The 24514-nt window shown below is 33.6% G+C and overlaps 1 protein-coding gene across 3 annotated transcripts in view; it reads right to left on the bottom strand.

Annotated features, from left to right (window-relative positions):
• The window catches only part of mura (ring finger protein murashka), a 176278-nt gene that overhangs the window by 116235 nt on the left and 35529 nt on the right, over window positions 1-24514 (bottom strand). For 2 of the 3 annotated variants that reach the window (XM_089088200.1, XM_089088199.1), the window contains exon 2: window positions 7578-7842. In XM_089088200.1, the coding sequence (XP_088944326.1) occupies window positions 7578-7644 (67 nt within the window). In that variant the 5' untranslated portion in view covers window positions 7645-7842. Of the gene's footprint in view, window positions 1-7577; window positions 7843-13648; window positions 13778-24514 lie in introns of those variants that run through there. The other variant, XM_089088198.1, reaches the window with a different exon arrangement.

The following is a 24514-nucleotide window of genomic DNA, read 5'->3' on the forward strand; positions in this document are numbered from 1 at the left end:
GAGTACTTATTAATAGATATTTCATAGGTATGATAGAGCTTGCTGGCAATGTGAGGTTTTGTAAACTGCCAATATAACTTCAGGCCCTCACCCTTCATCACAGCATCGGCTGCCCCCCCCTCCTAGAGAAGAAGCTACGTAAGCCCATGGCGGTACCCATGCAAAAAAAATTATTTTTTATCACTTTCCTTGTTGTTCAAGGTGAGGGACTAATCCTCGTGTAGTGCTACGACCATGGTGGTTCCAACGGTTTGCTTTTTATTTCAATCCAGTACCATTTTTGACAGGTTTCAGGGTCTTTTTTTTTAAAAATCGCCATAAATTCGTTTTAGCGATAAACTTTTACAATTAAGATTAATCGATAGAATAGCGCTGCAGTCATTGTACGATTGGTACATTTGAATTGCCGATTCCCAGTGCAAAGCCCATTATAGAAACGACTAGGATTTGAAAAGACTTGAAACAGTTTCCGCCAATTAACGTAACTTCAGTTCCTCTTTAGGGGGGGGGGCAAACCCCATTTTTTTTATATTTAAATCTCAAGGAGACGAGGTAGCTATGATCCACTGGGCCTCTCATAAATACAGTCACTGGAAGCCTTAAGTGGCCTTGTTGAAAGTTCTTACTATCTCCCTTGCAGGTGGTTAAGCGGATGATGTCCACATGATTCAAGATAGCTGACCACACAAAAAAACTCTGGCCGGGTGGGCGACTGAAAGTCTTGGAAGTGATTAGCTTATGGATTTTTTTTTTCGCAAAAAGGTCAAACTATGCTCAGAAAGAAAAAAATAGGGAAGTAATTTGCTTCAAGAGTTATCAAGAAAGGCAATGAATATGACCGTAAGCCTCTAGCTTTACAAACGAAACCAACAATAGAGTCATACTAGGTATGCATAGGAGTGAGGGGGATTCTCCAAAGCGACGTTCGACGCTGCAGTAATATAGCCGTGAGGAATAGTATCCAGGATATACGAATTTTTTTTTCACTCTTGGTACAAAATATTGTTTTTACAGAGAAGAAGTACAACTGTGCACTTTTTTGGCTTTAAAATATTTTAAAAGGGCAGCATAGGGTTAGAAACATCAGAGTCTCTAACCCTTCCTATGCTGCCCTTTTAAAATATTTTAAAAGGGCAGCATAGGGTTAGAAACATCAGAGTCTCTAACCCTTCTGTTAATTTAGGGAAGGGTTGAACATCACTGCCATACATGGTCAAAACCCACTAGGCGGTATCAGAGGAAATTTCTAGGGCGAGAGAGAGAATCTGAAACCACAAAAATGTGTTTTTGTACCCAAGTCTGAGCGAAAAGGGGAAAGTCCTGGTATGTGTGGCTTCCATGGATATCCCGATACCGTAATTGCATGCTATTATATCGCTGCTTCTATGATCCCTCAAATTGTTCGAACCACGGATCAAAACTGAGTCAAGGGAATGTAAAGATAATATAATGGCCTATTTGTTCTAGCCCCTGTTTTAGATTGCATCTGCTCTGTGCATTTGCAAAATGTGTGGTTCTCATTTAAAGGCTGTTATCTACACTTAAACAAAAACATGTAAACCAGAACTAGAATTGATTTCACCAAGTCATTACAAATTCAAGGCAAATGCTATTTACAATAGAAAAGAAAAAACTAAGATCCAATGCAGTTCTGAGAATAAGGGGCTGAGCAATAGATCTCTATGTGCATACCATAGGCAGGACGTAAATTCTGAAGTAGGGCGAGAGGCAGGACTATCGGACAATGCCCTGTACAGCAACGACATACCCTGTACAATCCCTGAGTTATAGGGCTTATAGAATTGTCGGATCCCAGTACCGACTGTTTCCTAGAATTCCTCACAGGTTATAAAAAAAAAGTTTCACAATTGATTCTAGACTAGATCAGCCCCACCTCCATATCCGTCCCCCTCCCCGGCGCTTGTTTTCCATCGTCAGTAATAAAGGAAAAAAGATTTTGTTTATAGTAAATAATGCCAATAAAGAGAATTTTTGTTGAAGAAGGACCCCTTTCTGAGATTTACTCCTAAGATGTTAGTCTCGTCTTATACGCTACTAATGAAAGCTAGACAAACAATATAAACTCTTACGGGCCATTATAAAACTCAACTTGCTCCAGACGGAAAACAGCAAAATTCAACCGCCTAGTCTCAAGAAAGGGTTACTCCAGCACCCATGCGATGGGGGGAATATGGGCACAATTTAGCAATACATTGACATGTAGATAAAAGTACACGATTTTGTGTATAGGGAGGGTTAGATTACAATATCAAAAGTGTTGTATATCAAAAGGTTGCATGTGCAACCTTTGCATTTTCTAAGGTTGCATTTTCTACCGCAACAATATCAAAAGGTTGCATGTTCTATCATTCGTTGCGGTAAAAAAAATTCCTGGGAATGGTCCCTTGAATACTTTTTGAGGAAGGGAAATTACCCCTAGTCTTTCAGTTGCGAGAATGATCTAAATAATACTTAATATCGGAGAAAATATTAATAGAATATAGTAAACAATTCATTGAATTGAACAATGAAACTTAACACTAGCTTATTGCGGATTCACTCAATTACAATTTATAATCACATCTGAATTCAGGATGGAGTTTACACCAAAAAGCAAGTAAGCACCCCTCATGAAATCCAGTCAGTCCCCTTTGACAGTCCAGACAATTTAAAATCCCTAAAAGCATTTACACCCAACTATACCCCTTGAAGACAATTTCTATATTTAGGCCTAAGGGTTTTGACGGGGTTTCCAACCCGTATAGACTTTATTGGATCAGGTTTCAAAGACTGTAGACAGTTTGAGTTATTTGTCTGGAACATACGCTATAGACCAAGAAGAGCCCTTGTGGCCAAGGGTTGAAATGAAAATAAAAAATCTGAGCCGAAACCATAGGGGCAGACCGGCATGGTCAATTGTTGCTAAGCGTAAAACACATATCTCAATCCCTTTTCATAAAAGTTTACATGCCAAAATTTTGACATTTAAACTCTATTTTTCAAAACTTAGCAAGTTTTGACACACAACTTAATAAATGAAAAAATAATTGGTACGCTTACACATAATAAGTGCAAAATAACTGCAAAATAATTGCTAGTTACAAAACGGGCTAGACAGAAAAGTTGAAATATATATTATAGAAAAAACATTCATTCTGGTTGGCCATTGACATTAAATTAGTAGTCAGCAACTTATTAACAAGAGTACATTGGCATACTTTTGGGAAAAAGGGGAAAACCCCTAATTCGTTGTTGGCGGAAATTTCCCATCACATTTTGGATGCTCAAGAACTGTTTTTATGGAATCTTCAACTACAAGATTGTAAAATTTCCTTTTTCTTCCAATTACGGGTGAGTTTATTTGTTTTGATTTTTTTTTTGTCAGGGGGGGGGGATCGTATTTAATCAGTGGAAGTAAAATTTCTAGATATGGCTCATCGGAATAGATATTGCAATTTCTATAAGGGGGCGGCAGCTCCCTTTATGCACAGGAAGATTAATGCTCGTTTTCAAAAGCAAGGTCGCTCTACTTTCACTAAAAATAAAAAATCTAATTTCCATCAATGCTAGCTTTAAAGTTTTTCGAAGCCATTGCCCACGCTAGAGTAGACTTGTCCCAATGGGGTACATCCCTGAATATACATCCCACGTTTTTTTTTTGTTGGGGGGGGGCACGTCATATAGAAAAGATGTTCGTAGAAATCTGGGAAAATCCTCAGTTGATCGCAAATACAAATTCTCGATCGCAAATACTATTAGTTGGTAACATAGGCCACCAACTAATAGGCTAAATCAAGACAGAGGCTGCATAGGCCACCAACTAATAGCCTAAATCAAAACAGAAGCTGCATAGGCCACCAACTAATAGCCTAAATCAAGACAGGGGCTGCATAGATATATTACTTCAAACATATTGACATATTACATCTCTATCAACAGTTATTCAATCAAGGATTGTCTAGAACAGTGATTCTCAAACTCATTTAGACACTATGCCCCTTTTTACCCACAAAACAAATTAGGTACCCCTTCTCAGTTACGGGTACTAAATAAACTATGGCTAAAATATAAATAAAATTGTCAGTCCTAGAGTTAAAGTGTTTTTTTTGGGGGGGGGGGGGGGGGGGGCGCGTACCCCCTAGAAATGTTTGCGAACCCCCAAGGGGTACGCATATGCAATACCCAAGGGTATTGCATTAATAGACCAAGTTACAGTTTGAAGTTTGAATAAATATAGCTATACCGACAGCACCGTTAGATATCAAACTTTACTTTGCTTCTAATATTCCTAGCATAAGCTACAATTGCTAATATTAATACGTACATCCAAACTTAAGAAATTAAAAGAAGTCAAGCTTAAAATGAACATTACTTACTACAAATAAGTTTGGTGTTGGCCCTCCCTCTACACTCCCCTAGGCCAGATTGTCATTTGCACTTTAACGAAAACAAACTATATGTATAAACTTTTTTCTATTATAGCATTTAAGAAGATCAAAGTGAAGGTCAGACGAGCAAGTATTGTTCTTCACACCAGCGTTGTTTATATTTTATAAGTCAAAGTAAATATAACAAGATCTACTCTAGTCTAATGCGCAAACAAAATTTTCATTAATGTTTTCTTCCTCTTAAACGTATTCCTTTCGTATGTATAGGAGCTCAGTTGCATAAACAAGACTTTCATTTTTTAGCAGCTTTTTCCTTTTGAAGCAAAATGCAAAGGACACTGAAGTCTTAAGGGGGTTCGCGGGGGCGCGGCATTAACACACTCATTTCGGGTTGTTTTTCGGGTTGTTCGTTAAAAGTATCAAAAGGTGGAATTAATGTTATGTAATGTTATAAGTTACCTAACAAATAATATTACTAACCTATAGATAACGAGAAAAATCTAGCGAGTTGATAGCTTCGGTTACATGGGTAGCATTAGATTAGAAAGGCGATGAATGCGGTGAAGATCTAAAAATTAGAATAGTCACGGCGCAGGATGCCCTTTTGAAGCTAAAAGACGTCTACAGGGTGTAAAGTATGGTTCTGAAAAGCGAGTGCTTTAAAAAGTTGAGCAAGATATGTTAGTTTTTTTTGCAGAGGAATTGCCTAAGGTTAGTTTAAGGGTATCCCTTGATTGCCCGTCTATTGTGATAAGCAGAGCGAAGATATGGCTTGATCCCACTTTCTAGGGACTATCAGGTCATGTTTTATGGATGAAGGATGATAGATTGCCAAAAACCGTGCTTTTGGGGTATCTGTCTGTGGCCAAAAAGGAGGATGTCCTCGAATGGAGTCTGAAGATTACAAGAAAACAATTAAAGGAATCGAAATTTCATACGAGGGAAAACAAAAGAGTGAAGCTTTGAACACATTGTAATGGAGGAGCTGTATTTGCAAATGTGTTGGCCTCACACGGCTTAGTGCTGCAATGATTTGTAAGTAGTAGCAGTAACGTATTGCACTTTTAAATTGTTCAAAGCTAACTGGGCAAAGTTTGTCCATTTTTCTAACTTTTAGAATATCAAAAGTCAAAGTTTCTGTCTGTCTAGCTCAGGGGCGTCCCGAGGAGGGGGACGCCACCCCCACCCACCCCCCAACTTTTTTGGCATTCGGTAAAATTTTCACCAAAGGCGAAGATTTCGGCAGAAATTTCCCGAGAAGCCTCGGGACGCCCCTGGTTTAGGTAAATGCCAATTGTTTTCCATGGCAGAAATTTGTACCATCGAGTTTCTCGTTAAACCGCAATTATAGGACTCAAGAAATTTGAAAACATGTTATTTTGTGGTTGCTGTTTTGATGTAAAAACTCGTCAGCACTGGTAATTTTTATGTAGGCATTCGGACTCGAGCAATTTTCTGTACGGGTAATTCTCCGTACAGCCTTCACATCTCTCCTAAATTAAGTTTCTTGGTGAAATTTTCATGTTTTTTTATTGTTTTTTTTTCTTTTTTTTTAGAGGTTGTAGGGCAGGTACTCTTTTCATTTAGTTCCCCAAGAACCTTGGCTATAAAATGTACTACTTTGTCCAGTGAAATAGCGGGTAACCCGAATATTTGCCCAGCCTCTATTATCCGGTGTACATCACGGAACCGCACTTGTTCTGCTTCACGTGTACACTTTCGCCGTGCCATATCTCTTTGCACCACACATGACAAACTTCACATGAAGCGTGTTACGCGCCACCTTGTGTAAATGACTTTAAAAGTAGCAAGTCTCTCGATAGTCTTCAATTAATACAAGTTGCAAGTTCCTTCTAAGCCAAGGGCCTTCAAATTGCACGTTACTTCTAAGCCAAGGACCTTCTACGCGTAATTAAACAGATTATAACATGGAAGCTTATCAAACGATAAACAGTCTCATTTCTGACGTGGTCCTGATTTTAACATGGTGTAACATGCCCACCCTTCAATTCTTCATGATTTTGAAGTTATCCTGAATAACTGTCATAGAGGTCATTCCCCAATCCATAGATTTTCCAACTATGGTCCAGGGACCCTGGGCCATCAAAATCTTTTTAGATTTTTAGTTTGTGCACAAGTAAGGTAGGCAAAGAAAGATTTGTACCATTTGTTCTGGAAGTAAATGGATTGTAAATAATTAATATTAAAAATACGGGTGTAAGCTTTTTCAAAAATGTACTTTCAGTTACCTAAAGATCACTTAAAGTGGCTGCATTAAAAATTCACATAATCTTCTGTGCATATGTAATTTAGTCTTGTAGTTTTAGCTTTTAAGGGTCTACACGGTATGTTAGAAGTTTCTGGGGTCTTTCATGGTAATTGGAACCACTACCCTGAATTATCCCTAGATAGTCTTGACTCAAAAGGTGTTCAGTATGTCTATATAGACGATGTCGGGGCGAAGCGGGCTGAGGCCTCGCCTGGGACCTTCGATACATACGAATTATATGCTAGCATGACATGATGCTCATTTCAACAAGCTGTAAAGTACTCACCTTAATATGAAATATGTTTATGAGATGTGACTGTGTCAGGGAGGATTCCCAAAGGAACCTGATTCGGAAGAGGCTTAAAATATCTAGACGAGGTTGGGAGAGTCTTACTAAACGTAAATAGCGACGAAGACCACACTGCCTTTCAATCATAAAAAGCAAGTAGAACAATGGGTTTTTATAAGACAGTAGAATTCACCTTTAAATGAGTATTTCGCCCCTATGTCCAAAGGCCGTCCTCAGCACAACACAGCAAAAAAAAACTTACATTAAAATGCGACCTTTAAAACTACTCAAATTTCTTTATGCACGAATATAATTAGAAAATATCTAACAAAAAATATTACTAAACGAATAGACAATAGCAATGAAACTATTACAAAAAAATCCTTAAAGGCTTGCTGCCAAAAAAAATGGGGGTGGGGAAATCAAGAGGATTGGGATGGGTTAAAATATAGAAAAAGCGTGTTTGTGGCTTTATTCTAGAAGAGAGCCCTTGAAGCCCATTTTGAAGGGGTGGTCCCCCTAAACCCCGTGTGTGCATATATAGTAGAATGGTGGGAGTGAGGCTCCGAGACAAATGCTACCGAGGGATAGTTATCAACCAAATTTCAGAAAGAAGTGGTATATTACTTACCAGATGAACTTCTGTAAAGGTTATCTAATGGTGAAGTAGGACCCGAAGAGGTGCTGTTTTCACCCATGTGTGATTTGTCACTATGATCACAGATTTGAATTTCACAAAATAAAACTAGAGTTTATGTCATATGCACAGGTTAAAATCACTTCTTAACGGTAACTACACCGGGACTTCTTGATTAAATTACAAATTATTTCCTAATTTCTTCGTAAGAACTAAGCAACAGTTGTTATCATGAATCCATCTCTTCTAATATTATTGCCTAGAAAAAAATATATTTATAGGAGAAACTTACATTTCCCGGAACAAGACAAGTAAAAAAAATGTAATTTTGAATGTTCCAATTCCTAGAATGTCAGTTTTTTTTCCTTCACCTGGTAATAGGTCAATTTGATTACAAACACCCTTGCCGTAATGCTAGAACTCCAAATAAATACAGCTCATATAAACCATGCCTATACATGGAGGGGGGGGGAGGAGGATCGGGATCCCCTCTAAGACAATTCCAAAGGATCCCCCCCAACAAAATGTAATACTTTAACCTCAAATATTTTTAAATGTTTCAGACACACACACACACCCTCCTCCCTGGCTATCATACAAACTATTCAAGAATAAATTAACAAAGAAGTTTCAAAATAAAATTGGAAAAATCTGAACAAAATCGTTCGCTGTCTGTTAACTTGCTACAAAGCTACATCAGTTCATTTCCCGCAAAGGCCATTAACCTTGTAATCCTAGCCACTGAACCCATTTTAGCTTGAAGCCAATACCAGCATGTGTGTAAGAATGTGAAAGCTGAAATTTATGAATTTAAAGCTAATTTCTGTTTCTTCAGTGAAAGCAGAAGAACATTGTGGCAAACTCACAAAAGCAGCAAACAAAGACATTATATCATACGGAAAAGAAAATGAGTTTATCAAGCAACATAGCAACCAGCCGTTTACCGATTGAACTAAACCTTTACCATTTAAACTTTGACTTAAAATTCTTGGTAAAAAAAATGCATTTCAGGGGAGGGCCAAATTCGTCAAGATCCAGGGCCAAAAAAGGGGGAAATTATACAGATGGATACTATAGGGGAGACATGGTCCAAAATTCCATCACCCGCTTAAATGCCTGAGACTAACAGATCCCATCCTAAATTGTTTCAAATCTAGGAGGTTTACTAACTATCCCACAACACCTATTAGCAAAACTTATTTTGTATAACACCTATTAGCAAAACTTATTTTGTATAAGAAGTCCAATTGAAATACATAAAAAACGGAATGGAAATGTTTGATACCATTCTACTTGTGGATTACGTGACGTGCCACACCAAAAGTGCGATTAAAAGGAATAGAAGAATAAGAAAAAAGAGTTCCAAACAATTCAGGCTAAGGTTCGAAAAACGAAAAAAAGCTGACTCGCGTCTCACAGGAATATTTTAATGTTTCCTCACTAGCAAATTGGTGTTACAAAAATGTGAATTGTACTTCGCGTGAGGTCATCAGCTCTAACAGATCGGTTCGTGATTACTAATACACGTAATACACACCTCGTCCAGGGCTGCCACTGATAATTTAACACTATCCCAAAATTCTCTTGTGTAACCCCAAAGTTTGATAAAAATTCTCAGATATTTATAATAAATAGAGATACTAAGATAATCATAAAATGATATGGTACTTATTTAGAATCCGGTAAGCACGCGAGAAGTGGAGTTTCGTTAATGCAAATGAAATAAAACAAAATAGGATGAAAAAATATAATCAGAAACAAAGGTACTGTTCTATTAGTTGTAAGATACACGAGAAGTGAAGTTTGGTTAATGCTAATGAAACACAACAAAATAAGATGAAAATATAATAGTTTAGAAACAAATTTCGGCTATATATTTGCACATTAGGGGGGTAAAGCACAGCATATATTAAATATGTAGCCTAACCTAACCTAGGTACCTTTTCCCCCCAAGACCCCAAAAAACTAAAATTTAAATATTGTAAACGGAGAGATAAACCACTGTTTGCTATGCTCGGCAGGAATTCTCCATTGAAAGAACCTGTTAGACTAGTTTCTTTTATCATCTTCGCTATATGAAATCAGCGTGTCTCCTAACCTAACCTTTTTTTGCCCCTTCAACCCCAAAAAACTAAAGTTTAAACATTTGTCACGGAGTAAGTAATGCCTCGCAAGGCAGCGAAAAACTGTTTTTCATACAGTATCTTTAAGATTTCGATGCGGTCTTTCTCACGTGCTTACCTGGCTTACCGAGATCTCAAGCTCAGGACTGAAATTTCAAACATTCCAAGATGTAATCCCGTTTTTTGGGATCACATCCCAAGATATCCAAATATCACATCCAAGATATCCAAGATATCACATCCAAATAAATAGATAATTAACAAGTATTTAGTAGCTTTACACTTTAATTTCTCAAATTTTGTTAGTTTCTTTATTGCAGAAAGTATATTTTGATTCTGGACGCCCAAAATCCGGATTAACGATTAAGAGCGAATAACAGACACAACTGTTCTCTTTTAGCCTGTAGGAAAATTCGTGTTTCATGGATATTAAATAAAAAAAAACAAGTTTTTTTTAACTGAAAGTAAGGAGCGACATTAAAGCTTAAAACGAATAGAAATTATTCCGTATATGAAAGGGGCTGTCCCCTGCTCAACGTCTCGCTCTTTACACTAAAGTTTTTTTATTGTTTTAAAAAATAGAGTTGTGACAAAGAGTCTAACTTTAGCGTAAAGAGCGAGGCGTTGAGGAGGGGACAGCCCCTTTCATATACTGAATAATTTATGTTCGTTTTAAGTTTTAATGTCGCTCCTACTTTCAGTTAAAAAAAAACTTGTTTTTTTTATTTTATTTTTGAACGTTTTTGAATTAATACAAGTTTTGATTTTGGCTCACCGCACATGAATAATTAAAACAAAATTTGTATATTAATTTTACTATTATTTGGTTAAATGGGTTTCTCAAAACTCTTTTAATATCATTTACGAACGTTTTTATTAGTAATAAATATAAGGAACTTACGAATTAACTTACGTAACGAACTTCTATATTCATATATTTTTATTACGTATATTAGGGGGTTCTCCCCCTAATCAATACCTCGCTCTTTACGCAAAAGTTTGAATCTTGTTCCAATGCTTTAAAAATGATTCTTAATCACAAAAGCCGTTAATTAGAATAAATAGCTCTTATGAAAGTACTAAAAAATCTTTGGCTTAAAGAGCGAGGTATTGACCAGGGGGCGAACCCAATCATATACGTAATAATTTCTGTTTGTTTAAGCTTTGATGTTGCTCCTTACTTTAAGTTCAAAACTGTTTTTTTTTATTTCTTATCGTTTTTTCTAAATAATGCTGGGTAATCCGGAACCCCCTTCATAGCAATGTCCCTTCCTCCATGAAAACTTCCTCCATGGAAAGATCCTCCCACATAACCCCGACCCCCCCCCCCACTACCAGAAAAAATCTCCCCTTAAAACGTCTGTATACCTCCCGATAACCAATACTATATGTAAACATTGGGTAAAGTACTTTCAGCCCTCTCCCGGGGCCTTTGGGGGATTAATTCATCCTAAAAGACATAGTTATTGTATTTTCGACCATGCTGAACAAAATGGCTATCTCAAAAATTTGATCAGGTGACTTTGGAAAAAAATGAGCATGGGAGGGGGCATAGTTGCCCTCTATTTTTTTTGTCACTTAAAAAGGCACTAGAACTATTGATTTCCGTTCGAATGAGCCCTCCCACGATATTCTAGGACCACTGGGTCGATACTATCACCCCTGGAAAAAAAAAAAAAAAAAAAAACACGTATCCGTGATCTTTCTTCAGTATGGTTCTTTGATACGCTGAATCTGATTGTGAGATTTTCATTAAAGTTCTAGAACAGTTAGGGGGTGTTTCCCCCTTTTTTTGAAAATCAGGCAAATTTTTTCAGGCGCGTAACTTTTGATGGGTAGAATTAAACTTGATGAAAATTATATATTTAAAATAAGCATAAAAGTTTGATTCTTTTAATGTATCTATTGAAATTAAAATACCGATTCTTAGAGTTTCGGTTACTATTGAGCCGGGTCGCTCCTTACTTACAGTTCGTTACCACGAACTGTTTTTTATTTTGATCCATACTGGGTAATCGAATGGTTGCAATTGTAAAGATAACACCCAACCAACTAAATTTTAAATCAGAACCAGGCGTCTGCAAAGGATCTAGTTATAGCAATATAAAATATTATATTCTGTCTACTTTTCAGAGTAAAATAAAATTAACGGCTAAGTTTTGAAACTGCCCCCAAAGAAATCCAATGCCCGTTTTAAATAATCACATGAAAGTGAGCTTTTAAAAATGGTAAGACTCTCTTAGACCTGTTTTTTGTTATCTTGGAAAGTTGTTAAGCTAGGCGAATTAAACTTTCATGGATGGATCTACAACCCAAGCTAGGGTTAGGGATGTAATTACAAGTTAGTACTTCCAACCCCTCCCCTCAAACTACTAGACCGTAAAGGACTATTTCTTGGTCCAATAACCGGTTTTACAGAAGATAAAACAATGGAAACAACAACAAAGAAAAATATTATTAGGACTAGGCTATATATGGGTCCAAATGGGTGTGATGGGGTGCAATATCAGGGTAACGACTATTGTGTTGAAAAGGAGCATATAATGAGGAATCTAATAATACTATTTTTATTTTATGCTCGTTTTGCATATAGCCTAGGGCTATATTTGAGACCATTAGGGGGATTGGGGATGAAATGCCCAAAACACAACCTTGTCCACAAAAAAGAGCAAAAAATTAACAATCTAAAAATTCCTCTCTTTGTTTTAGCAATTCTCTTTCAAGAGTCCCTGGGTACAATTCTACTTTAGCTACTTTTGGCTATCTTGGAATTCAGTTAGGTTAGGAAAATGAAACTTTTAGGGATGGGTCTTTAGGCTAAAGTATGTCCTGGGAAGGTATTTTTGAAGTACCTACCTCCACTCCTTCTCCCTCTAGAGGGTCCTCAAATTTGCCTACATGACAGGTAATATACCCATTGAAATTTTGACAAAACAACAGTTTACCTTAATTTTCAGTTATCAGTTTCTTTAAATTCTACTTTAGTTACTTTTGGCCATCTTGGAAAGGGGTTAAGTTAGGAAAATGAAACTTCCAGGGATGGGTCTACAGGCTAAGGTATGTCCTGGGAAGGTATTTTGAAGGACCTACCTCCACTCCTTCTCCCTCTAGAGGGTCCTGAAATTTGCCTCCATGACAGGCTATTAAAATTTTGACAAAACAACATTTTACCTTAATTTTCAGGTATCAGTTTCTTTTTCTCTGGCTTTAGTCTTGAAAATGTAATTCCTGTTATTTGAGTAGAATTTTAAGCCATATCAATGTTTTTTTTTCTAATTTAGGAAATATATTTGCATATTTTTAAAACCTAAAATTGGGATTGAGCAAAGTTGTGAAGCTGAAAACAGTTTTGTTGTACATCATTTAAGCAGGCAAGATCTATTTTGCAGGGTTTCACTTTTATAACACACAGATTTTTAAAGGTCATCACAGGTCAGAACCCTTTAGAGGGAGGAGTGGAGTTAAATACTTCAAAATACCTTCTCGGGGCATACTTTAGCCTGTAGACCCATACCTAAATGTTTCATTCTCCTAACCTAATCCCTTTCCAATTTTTTTTTAAAGGTCATGAAAGGTCAGGACCCTCTAGAGGGAGGAGTTGAGGTAAATACTTCAAAATACCTTCCCGGGACATACTTTAGCCTGTACACCCATCCCAGAAAGTTTCATTTTCCTAACCCAACCCCTTTCCAAGATAGTCAAAAGTAGCTAAAGTAGAATTTTACCGAGTCCCTGTTTTACACATTCACCTTAAAGTCAATTTATTTTTGTATTGAATGTTCAAAACAAATAAATAGTTTAGTTTAGCATAGGCTATAGAATGTTTTTCTTGTTAATTAGACACACGGTTTTAATTAGATAACACGGTTATAGTACGATATAAAATAGATGAAATTCAAAAAGGAAGAACAGACTACATAAATCATACAAAAATACTGTTACCATCAGTATCGGGAGAAGTGTAACATTTGCTTCACTAAAGAAATCCACTTGTACCTTTCATAATTACAAAATCCACTCTTTATTGAGCAAAATAAAAACACTCCTTCAAAAGTACACTTAATATCCAAAAAACTCAACTAACTATAATAAAACATTGAAAAAATCCACAAATAGAATACACAACAGGCAAATCCAGTCAAGAAACTTATTCGTGGAAGGCTGCCTTGATGAAACTAGTGTGGGCGGGCCTTCACAGGCTCTTTGTCAAGGGATTAGACAATCCAGAATTCCTGAATAAATTTTGGCCTGCTTTTCATCAAGTGTTCAGACCAGGTTTCAGAAAAAGTTGAACTCACGGCTGAGGGGAATGTATTCGCATAAATTAAAAAAAAAAGGTAAAAATCAACCACAAGGCGACAACTATAAGGCATAGGCGCTTATAATTGCGGCTTAAAGGCACATTTTTTGTGTTTGTTCCTTCCTGCTGGCCATTTGAGGTGGAAATTAGTCATTCGGGAGGATATCAGAGGGTTTGGCTCCCCCTGAGCTTCTGGTGCTCATAAAGTATGGAACAAAGGGAATTCTGTTTTACTAAAACGGAATAAAAAAAAGAGGATTTTCTGTTTCCCTGATCCAGTGAAAAATTTTTGGCACTTAACATTAAAAAAACTTATCTAGACCAGTAGTGTAAATTCTCGTAATGTAGGAGAATCAAAGGTACTGTTGTACTAAACGGACTCTTATATAGTGCTAGTTTGGTTAATGGTAATGAAATAAATAAAATAAGATCAATATATAATAGTATAGAAACAAATTTGGGCTATATATTTGCACATTAGGGGGGGGGGCATATATTAAATACGTAACCTAACCTAGGTACCTTCCCCCCTAAACCCCAAAAAACAACAATTTAAATACAGTTCTTGCCTTTGTTTATATCCCAGAAGGCATTGTAAGCCTGTTCTCACCACGCGTCTCTGTCTATTTCGTGACTGGTATGCATTGCCGTATATAAAAGAGTCCGTTTAGTACAAGAGTACCGAATCAATTGTCGAAACCTAGGGGGGAGGGGCAAATTTGTTATCTTTTTTCAATGAAAATTCCAAAAACAAAATCTATTTTTCCATCAAAATACCAAAATGTTTTTCCAAATATAGGGGACAAATTCCCCACCAAAAAAAAAGTGACGCCCCTTACTGGCCTCTTTGCTCTGAAGCCTCCCAAGATCTTTGATTTCGTTTTCCAACTGGACTAAAAAGAAGAAAGAGATTTCTTTTTACGTGAATATATGAGCATAAGTGAAAACGAGCTGGGAAATACAAATTTGGCTTTACATAACGTAGATATCAAATTGATCTAAGTTATAAATGCATAAATGAAAAAAGTCGGTGAGTTGAGGAAAACGAGCCCAGGGAATAAAAAGGGTTCGGATTTTATCCAGGTAAAATCTTTCCAAAGCTTAAATTTTGAAACTGAAACCAAATCTCGCAAACCGTATAGTCATACTAGAAGAGCGATATCGTCCCTTGAACACACTCAAAGAAATAGTCATGCAAGCAAATGTGAATAGACCATGAAGAAGATCCTTTGGATGGTTTAACTTTTTCTGTGAAACCTATACCACTTTTTACTAGTGGATTAAGTTAATTCAATTTACAGGTACTAAGTTGAAACAAAAGTGACGCATGGCAAAATGCATAAAAAATATATAATTTCGGCAATATATTTGCACATTAAGGATTTGGGGGTAGGCCTAAATAATCCTAAAAATCCTAAAATACTTGTATCATTCCTAAAAGCACTTCGCTTTAACTTATCCCCCTCCTAATATACAAATATATACCGGTAGCCCAAATTATACATATCCCATGCATTTTGTCATACGTCACTCTTCTTTTGTTTCAACTTAATACTCGGTAAACGGCTAAAAAATACATTGTAAATAGGGGCTTAGGTGTTCATAGGCTGCCTAAGTAAAGAATTTTTTCTTTTTTTTTTTTGGTTGGTCTTAGACCACAGCACTTCGTATAGAAGAAGTTGTAGTAGAAACTTCGAAAAGGGCTCATTCGATTGGAAATTGGAATGGCTTGTGCCCTTTAGTTTTGAGGGAGGTGCTACTCCGATTGCCTACCCCTGCTGCCACCTACAACTTTTTTTACATAATTTATGTCTGTTAGTTGTCAGTAAGAATGAAAAAACAGGAATTGTCTAACTTTTATGAAGATTTTCTTGGATGGGAATGTGTGTTGGACAAATTATATGTTGTTTTTCATTGATGTCAAAGGTAATTTATTACTGATTTATGGTTTTTGTAAGAGAGAATAAAAAAACATTAAATTTCTAACATTAAAAAAAATGAATTTTCTAAAATTGATTGATGTTTCTTGGATGGTTATGTTTGTTGATCAATTTATTGATTTTTTTCATGTATGTCAACATCGATTTATGTCTGTTTTATGGTTTTTGTCAGTGAGAATGGAAAAACAGGATTTTTATGACTTTAAAAAAAATCAATTTATGTCTGTTTTATGGTTTTTGTCAGTGAGAATTTGAAAAACAGGAACTTTCTCACTTTAATGGATGTCAACAGCAATTTATGTCTGTTTTATGGTTTTTGTCAGTGAGAATGGAAAAACAGGAACTCTCTCACTTTAATGGATGTCAACAACAATTTATGTCTGTTTTATAGTTTTTGTCAGTGAGAATGGAAAAACAGGAACTTTCTCACTTTAATGGATGTCAACAGCAATTTATGTCTGTTTTATGGTTTTTGTCAGTTAGAATGGAAAAACCGGAACTTTCTCACATTTATGTCTGTTTTATTGTTTTTTTCAGTGAGAATGAAAAAACAGGAACTTTCTCACTTTAATGGATGTCAACAGCAATTTATGTCTGTTTTATGGTTTTTGTCAGTGAGAATCGAAAAACAGGAACTTTCTCACTTTAATGGATTATTGAGTCTAGCGGGTGACACATGACAAATGACACATGACACATGACACATGACACATGACACAACACATGAGACATGAGACATGACACGAAACTTGACACATGACGAATGACACATGACACATGACATAAGAATGACGTAATCAACTAGGACAAATGGATTTCTGAGAAATCGATTACATGATCAGTAGAACCATATCAGAAGGTCATGACGGGAATCCATTTATGAGCATACAATGACGTAATCAACTACGAAAAGCAAGTTCCTTTCAAAATGTCATTCCTAAACCCATTTTCCAACTTAAAGTACCAATCCTTTCACCCACAAGTATACTTTACAGCTTTTTGGATACCTCAACACCAAGAAATATTTTTCAAAACTCATTTCAGAGCAAGTTCCTTTCTTAATGTTCATTCTAAACCCATTTTCCAACTTGAAACATCCATTCTTCTCACCCACAACTATACTTTACAGCGTTTTGGGTAAATCAACACCAATAATTATTTTTCAAATTCTATTTCAGAGCAAGTTCCTTTCTTAATGTTCCTCCTAAACCCATTTTACAAGTTGAAGTACCCATCCTTTTCACCCACAACTTAGTTATAGGTAAGAGTTTGAAGTTTTACCGTAGAGACTTAGCTTAGAGTTTTAGTTTGGTTTAGTTTTAGTTAAAAGTATAGAGTTTTTTAGCTTAGAGTTTTATTCAGAGTTCTAGTTTAGTTTAGTTTTAGTTAAGAGTTTTGCGTTTTACCTTAAAGTCTTAAATTAGAGTTTTAGTTAGGGTTGAAGTTTCGTTTAGTTTAGTTATAGTTAAGAGTTTATAGTTTTAGCTTAGAGCCATAGCTTAGAGTTTTAGTTAGAGTTATTGTTTAGTTTAGTTTTAGTTAAGAGTTTAGAGTTTTACCTTAGAGTCTTAGCTTAGAGTTTTAGTTAGAGTTGAAGTTTAGTTTAGTTACAGTTAAGACTTTAGAGTTTTAGCTTAGAGTCTTAGCCTAGAGTTTTACTTAAAGTTATAGTTTGGCTAAGTTTTAGTTAAGAGTTTTGAGTTTTAGCTTAGAGTCTTAGCTTAGAGTTTTTTGTTAGAGTTCTAGTTTAGTTTAATTTTAGTTAAGAGTTTGATGTTTTAACTTTGTGTTTAAGTTAGAGTTATATTTTAGTTTATTTTTATTTAAGAGTTTGATGTTTTAACTTAGAGTCTTAGCTTAGAGTTTTAGTGAGAGTTCTAGTTTAGTATAGTTTTAGTTAAGAGTTCAGAATTTTATCTCAGAGTTTTCGTTAGAGTTATACTTTATTTTAGTTTTATTTAAGAGTTTAGAGTTTTTAGCTTAGAGTCTTAGCTTAGAGTTTATGTTGAAGTTCTAGTTTAGTTTAGTTTTAGTTAATAGTTTAGAGTTTTAGCTTAGAGTTTTTGTTAGAGTTGAAGTTTAGTTTAGTAATAGTTATAAGTTTAGAGTTTTAGCTTAGAGTCTTAGCTTAGAGTTTTTTTGTTAGAGTTCTAGTTTAGTCTAATTTTAGTTAAAGAGTTTGATGTTTTACCTTTGAGTTTCAGTTAAAGTTCTAGTTTAGTTTAGTTTTAGTTAAGAGTTTGTGTCTTACCTTAGAGTCTTAGCTTAGAGTTTTAGTTAGTGTTCTAGTTTAGTATAGTTTAGTTAAGAGTTTAGAATTTTAGCTCAGAGTTTTTGTTAGAGTTCTACTTTATTTTAGTTTTAGTTAAGAGTTTAGAGTTTTTAGCTTAGAGTCTTATCTTTAGAGTTTATGTTGAAGTTCTAGTTTAGTTTTAGTTAATAGTTTAGAGTTTTAGCCTAGAGTTTTACTTAAAGTTATAGCCTGGCTAAGTTTTAGTTAAGAGTTTTGAGTTTTAGCTTAGAGTCTTAGCTTAGAGTTTTTTGTTAGAGTTCTAGTTTAGTTTAATTTTAGTTAAGAGTTTGATTTTTTACAATTGACTTTCAGTTAGATTTCTAGTTTAGTTTAATTTTAGTTAAGAGTTTGATGTTTTACTTTACAGTCTTAGCTTAGAGTTTTAGTTCGAGTTCTAGTCTAGTTTAGTTTTAGTTAATAGCTCAGAATTTTAGCTAAGAGTTTTCGTTAGAGTTATACTTTATTTTAGTTTTAGTTAATAGTTTAGAGTTTTTAGCTTAGAGTCTTAGTTTAGAGTTTATATTGAAGTTCTAGTTTAGTTTAGTTTTAGTTAATAGTTTAGAGTTTTAGCTTAGATTTTTTGTTAGAGTTGAAGTTTAGTTTAGTAATAGTTAAGAGTTTAGAGTTTTAGCTTAGAGTCTTAGCTTAGAGTTTTTTGTTAGAGTTCTAGTTTAGTCTAATTTTAGTTAAAGAGTTTGATGTTTTACCTTTGAGTTTCAGTTAAAGTTCTAGTTTAGTTTTAGTTAAGAGTTTGTGTCTTACCTTAGAGTCTTAGCTTAGAGTTTTAGTTAGAGTTCTAGTTTAGTTAAGAGTTTAGAATTTTAGCTCAGAGTTTTTGTTAGAGTTCTACTTTATTTTAGTTTTAGTTAAGAGTTTAGAGTTTTTAGCTTAGAGTCTTAGCTTTAGAGTTTATGTTGAAGTTCTAGTTTAGTTTAGTTTTAGTTAATAGTTTAGAGTTTTAGCTTAGAGTTTTTGTTAGAGTTGAAGTTTAGTTTAGTAATAGTTAAGAGTTTAGAGTTTTAGCTTAGAGTTTTTTGTTAGAGTTCTAGTTTAGTTTAATTTTAGTTAAGAGTTTGATGTTTTACCTTTGAGTTTCAGTTAAAGTTCTAGTTTAGTTTAGTTTTAGTCAAGAGTTTGGTGTCTTACCTTAGAGTCTTAGTTTAGATTTTTTGTTGAAGTTCTAGTTTAGTTTAGTTTTAGTTAAGAGTTCAGAATTTTAGCTTAGAGTTTTTTTTAGAGTTATACTTTATTTTAGTTAAGAGTTTAGAGTTTTTAGCTTAGATTCTTAGCTTAGAGTCTTTGTTGAAGTTCTAGTTTAGTATAGTTTTAGTTAATAGTTTAGTTTTAGCTTAGAGTCCTAGCTTAGAGTTTTTGTTAGAGTTGAAGTTTAGTTTAGTAATAGTTAAGAGTTTAGAGTTTTAGCTTAGTCTTAGCTTAGAGTTTTTTTGTTAGAGTCCTAGTTCAGTTTAATTTTAGTTAAGAGTTTGATTTTTTTACCTTTGAGTTTCAGTTAGAGTTCTAGTTTACTTTTAGTTAAGAGTTTGGTGTTTTACCTTAGATTCTTAGCTTAGAGGTTTTGTTAGATTTATAGTTTATTTTAGTTTTAGTTAATAGTTTAGAGTTTTTAGATTAGAGTCTTAGCTTATAGTTTTTTTTGTTGGAGTTCTAGTTTTGTTTAATTTTAGTTAATAGTTTGATTTTTTACCTTTGAGTTTCAGTTTGAGTTATAGTTTAGTTTTAGTTAAGAGTTTGGTTTTTTACCTTAAAGTCTTAGCTTACAGTTTTAGTTAGAGTTATAGTTTACTTTTAGTTAAGAGTTTGGAATTTTACCTTAGAGTATTAGCTTAGAGTTTTTGTTATAGTTTTAGTTTAGTTTAGTTTTAGTTACTAGTTTAAAGTTTTTAGCTTATAGTCTCAGCTTAGAGTTTTTGTTGAAGTTATAGTTTATTTTAGTTTTAGTTAAGAGTTTAGATTTTTACCATAGAGTCTTAGCTTAGAGTTTTTGTTAGAGTTGAAGTTTAGTTTAGTTTTAGTTAAGATTTTAGAGTTTTAGATTAGAGTCTTAGCTTAGAGGTTTTGTTATATTTGTAGTTTAGTTTACACTTAGCTAAGAGTTTGGTGTTTTACCTTATAGACCTTGCTTAGAATTTTAGTTTAGTTTAGTTTAGTTTTAGTTAAGAGTTTAAAGTTTTTTGCTTAGAGTCTTAGTTTAGAGTTTTTGTTAGAGTTCTAGTTTAGTTTAGTTTTAGTTAAGAGTTTGGTGTTTTACCTTAGAGTCTTAACTTAGAGTTTTAGTTAGAGTTCTAGTTTAGTTTTAGTTAAGAGTTTAGAATTTTAGCTTAGAGTCTTAGCTTAGAGTTTTTTGTTAGAGTTTTAGTTTAGTTTAGTTTTAGTTAAGAGTTTAGAGTTTGTAGCTGTGAGTCATAGCTTAGAGTTTTTGTTGAAGTTCTAGTTTAGTTTAGTTTTAGTTAATAGCTTAGAGTTTTACCTTAGAGTATTAGATTAGAGTTTTAGTTAGGGTTGTAATTTATTTTAGTAATAGTTAAGAGTTTAGAGTTTTAGCATAGAGTCCTAGCTTAGAATTTTAGCTAGAGTTCTATTTTAGTTTAGTCATAGTTAAGAATTTGGAGTTTTACCTTAGGAACTTAGCTTAGAGTTACAGTTTAGTTTTAGTTAAGAGTTTAGAGTTTTTTTTAGCTTAGAGTCTTAGCTTAGAGTTTTTGTTAGTGTTGTAGTTTAGTTTAGTTTTAGTTCAGAGTTTAGTGTTTTACCTTAGAGTCATAGCTTAGATTTTTAGTTAGAGTTCTAGTTTAGTAATAGTTAAGAGTTTAGAATTTTAGCTTAGAGTCTTAGCTTAGAGTTTTTGTTAGAGTTCTAGTTTAGTTTAGTTATAGTTCAGAGTTTGGTGTTTTACCATAGAGACTTAGCTTAGAGTTTTAGTTTAGTTTAGTTTTAGTTTAGTTTTAGAGTTTTAGAATAGAGTCTTAGCATAGAATTTTTGTTAGAGTTCTAGTTTAGTTTAGTTTTAGTTAAGAGTTTAGAGTTTCAGCTTATAGTCTTATATCAGAGTTTTTGTTAGAGTTCTAGTTTAGTTTAGTTTTATTTAAGAATTAAGAGTTTTTAGCTTTGAGTCTCAGTTTAGAGTTTTTTTTTGAAGTTCTAGTTTAGTTTAGAGTTTTAGCTTAGAATTAGAGTTTTAATTATAGTTATAGTTTAGTTTAGTTTTAGTTAAGAGTTTAGAGTTTTAGCTGAGAGTCATAGCTTAGAGTTTTTGTTAGAGTTCTAGTTTAGTTTAGTATTAGGTAATAGTTTAGAGTTTTAGCTTAGAGTCTTACCTTAGAGTTTTTGTTAGAGTTCTAGTTTAGTATAGATATAGTTAAGAGTTTGGAGTTTTACCTTAGAGACTTAGCTTAGAGTTTTAGTTTAGTTTTACTTAAGAGTTTAGAGTTTTAGCTTAGAGTCTCAGCTTAGAGTTTTTTGCTAGAGTTCTAGTTTAGTTTAATTTTCGTTAAGAGTTTAGTGTTTTTAGCTTAGAGTCTTAGTTTAGAGTTTTTGTTGAAGTTTTAGTTTAGTTTAGCTTTAGTTTAGAGTTTTAGCTTAGACTTAGAGTTTTAATTAGAGTTCTAGTTTAGTTTAGTTAGCTAAGAGTTTAGAGTGTTAGCTTATAGTCATAGATTAGAGTTTTTGGTAGAGTTCTAGTTTAGTTTAGTTTTAGTTAAGAGTTTAGAGTTTTAGCCTAGAGTCTTATCTCAGAGTTTTTGTTAGAGTTCTAGTTTAGTTTAATTTTAGTTAAGAATTTGATGTTTTACCTTTGAGTTTCAGTTGGAGTTCTAGTTTAGTTTCCTTTTAGTTAAGAGTTTAGTGTTTTACCTTAGAGTCTTAGCTTAGAGTTTTAGTTAGAGTTCTAGTTTAGTTTAGTTTTAGTTAAGAGTTTAGAATTTCAGCTTATAGTCTTAGCTTAGAGTTTTTGTTAGAGTTCTAGTTTAGTTTAGTTTTAGTTAAGAGTTTACAGATTTTAGGTTAGAGTCTTAGCTTAGTTTTTTTTGAAGTTCTAGTTTAATCTAGTTTTAGTTAATAGTTTAGAGTTTTAGCTTAGATTTTTTGATAGAGTTGAAATTTAGTTTATATATATTTAAGAGTTTAGAGTTTTATATTAAAATCTTAGGTTAGAATCTTAGCTTAGAGTTTTTTTAGACTTCTAGTATAGTTTAGATGTAGTTAAGCGTTTGGAGTTTTACCTTCGAAACTCCGCTTATAGTTTTAGTTTAATTTAGTTTTAGCTAAGAGTTTAGAGTTTTAGATTAGAATCTTAGTTTTGAGTTTTAGAGTTCTAGTTTAGTTTAGATATAGTTAAGCGTTTGGAGTTTTACCTTCGAAACTTACCCTAGAGTTTTAGCTTATTTTATTTTGAGTTAATACATTAGAGTTTTTAGCTTGGAATGTTAGATTACAGTTTTTGTTAGAGTTCTAGTTTAGTTTTAGTTAAGAGTTTGGTGTTTTACCCTAGATTCATAGCTTAGAGTTTTAGTTAGAGTTCTAGTCTAGTTTAGTTTTAGTTAAGAGTTTAGAATTTTAGCTTAGACTCTTAGCTTAGAGTTTTTGTTAGAGTTCTAGTTTAGTTCTAGTTAAGAGTTTAGATTTTTTAGCTTAGATTCTTAGCTTAGAGTTTTTGTTGAAGCTCTAGTGTAGTTTAGTTTTATTTTAGAGTTTAGAGTTTTAGCTTAGATTCGTAATTCAGAGTTTTTTTTAGAGTTCTAGTTTAGTTTTTTTTAATAGTTTGGATTTTTTAATTATTGTCTTATCTGATATTTATATTTATCGTTTTTGGCCATTTTATCAACATTTCATAATTTATAGTTTTTAGCTTAGAGTCGTAGCTTAGAGTTTTTGTTAGTGTTCTAGTTTAGTTTAGTTAAGAGATTAGAGTTTTATCGTAGAGTCATAGGTTAGAGTTTTTTTTTAAGTTGGAGTTTAGTTTAGTCTTAGTTAGTAATTTAGAGTTTGTAGCTTAGAGTCTTAGCTTAGAGTTTTTTGATTTTATAGTTTAGTTTATTTAAGATTTTAGACATACACATCAGAGTCTTATCTTAGAGTTTTAATTAGAGTTGAAGTTTTGTTTAGTTATAGTTAAGGGTTTAGAGTTTTAGCTTTGACTCTTAGCTTAGAGTTTTAGTTAGAGTTTTATCTTAGTTTAGTTATCGTTAAGAGTCTATATTTCTATCTCAAAGTCAGGGCATAGAGTTGTATTTGGAGTTTTAGTTTAGTTTAGTTTTAGTTAAGAGTTTTGAGTTTTAAATTAAAGTCTTAGATTAGAGTTTCAGTTAGTGTTGAAGTTTAGTTTAGTTATAGTTAAGAGTTTATAGTTTTAGCTTAGAGTCTTAGCTTAGAGTTTTAGTTAGAGTTATTGTTTAGTTTAGTTTTAGTTAAGAGTTATAGCTTTAGCCTAGAATCTTAGCTTAGAGATTTAGTTAGAGTTGAAGTTTAGTCTAAACTAGCATAACCACAAAAATAAACACTATTGCATAGAAATACCATAACCATAGGTTAGGTTAGGTCAGGTTAGAAGTTAGGTTTCTCCACGTTTAAGTTAGGTTAGATTAGGTTAGCTTATCATGAGCGCTCAAGATAAGCTAACCTAATCTAACCTAACTTAAACGTGGAGAAACCTAACTTCTAACCAAACCTGACCTAACCTAACCTATGGTTTTGGTATTTCTATGCAATATTGTGTAACTCTAGAACTCTAACTAAAACTCAAAGCTATGACTCTAAGGTAAAACACCAAACTCTTAACTAAAACTAAACTAGAACTCTAACAAAAACTGTAAGCTAAGACTCTAAGGTAAAAACTCTAAACTCTTAACTAAAACTAAACTAAGCTAAAACTCTAAGCTAAGTTTCGAAGGTAAAACTCCAAACGCTTAACTATATCTAAACTAAACTAGAACTCTAAAAACTCTAAGCTAAGATTCTAAGCTAAAACTCTAAACTCTTAACTAAAACTAAACTAAACTAAAACTCTAAGCTAAGTTTAGAAGGTAAAACTCCAAACTCTTGAATATATCTAAAATAAACTAGAACTCTAAAAAACTCTAACCTAAGATTCTAAGACAAAACTTTAAACTCTTATCTATTACTAAAATAAATCTCAATTCTAACAGAAATTCTAAGCTAAAATTCCAAACTAATAACTAAAACTAAAGTAAACTAGAACTTCAACAAAAACTCTAAGCTAAGACTCTAAGCTAAAAACTCTAAAATCTTAACTAAAACTA

Source organism: Artemia sp. Qi Xiang Cuo, chromosome 4, assembly GCF_049724085.1.
Source record: "Artemia sp. Qi Xiang Cuo chromosome 4, ASM4972408v1, whole genome shotgun sequence".
In the NCBI taxonomy this organism is placed as follows: Eukaryota; Metazoa; Arthropoda; class Branchiopoda; order Anostraca; family Artemiidae; genus Artemia; species Artemia sp. Qi Xiang Cuo.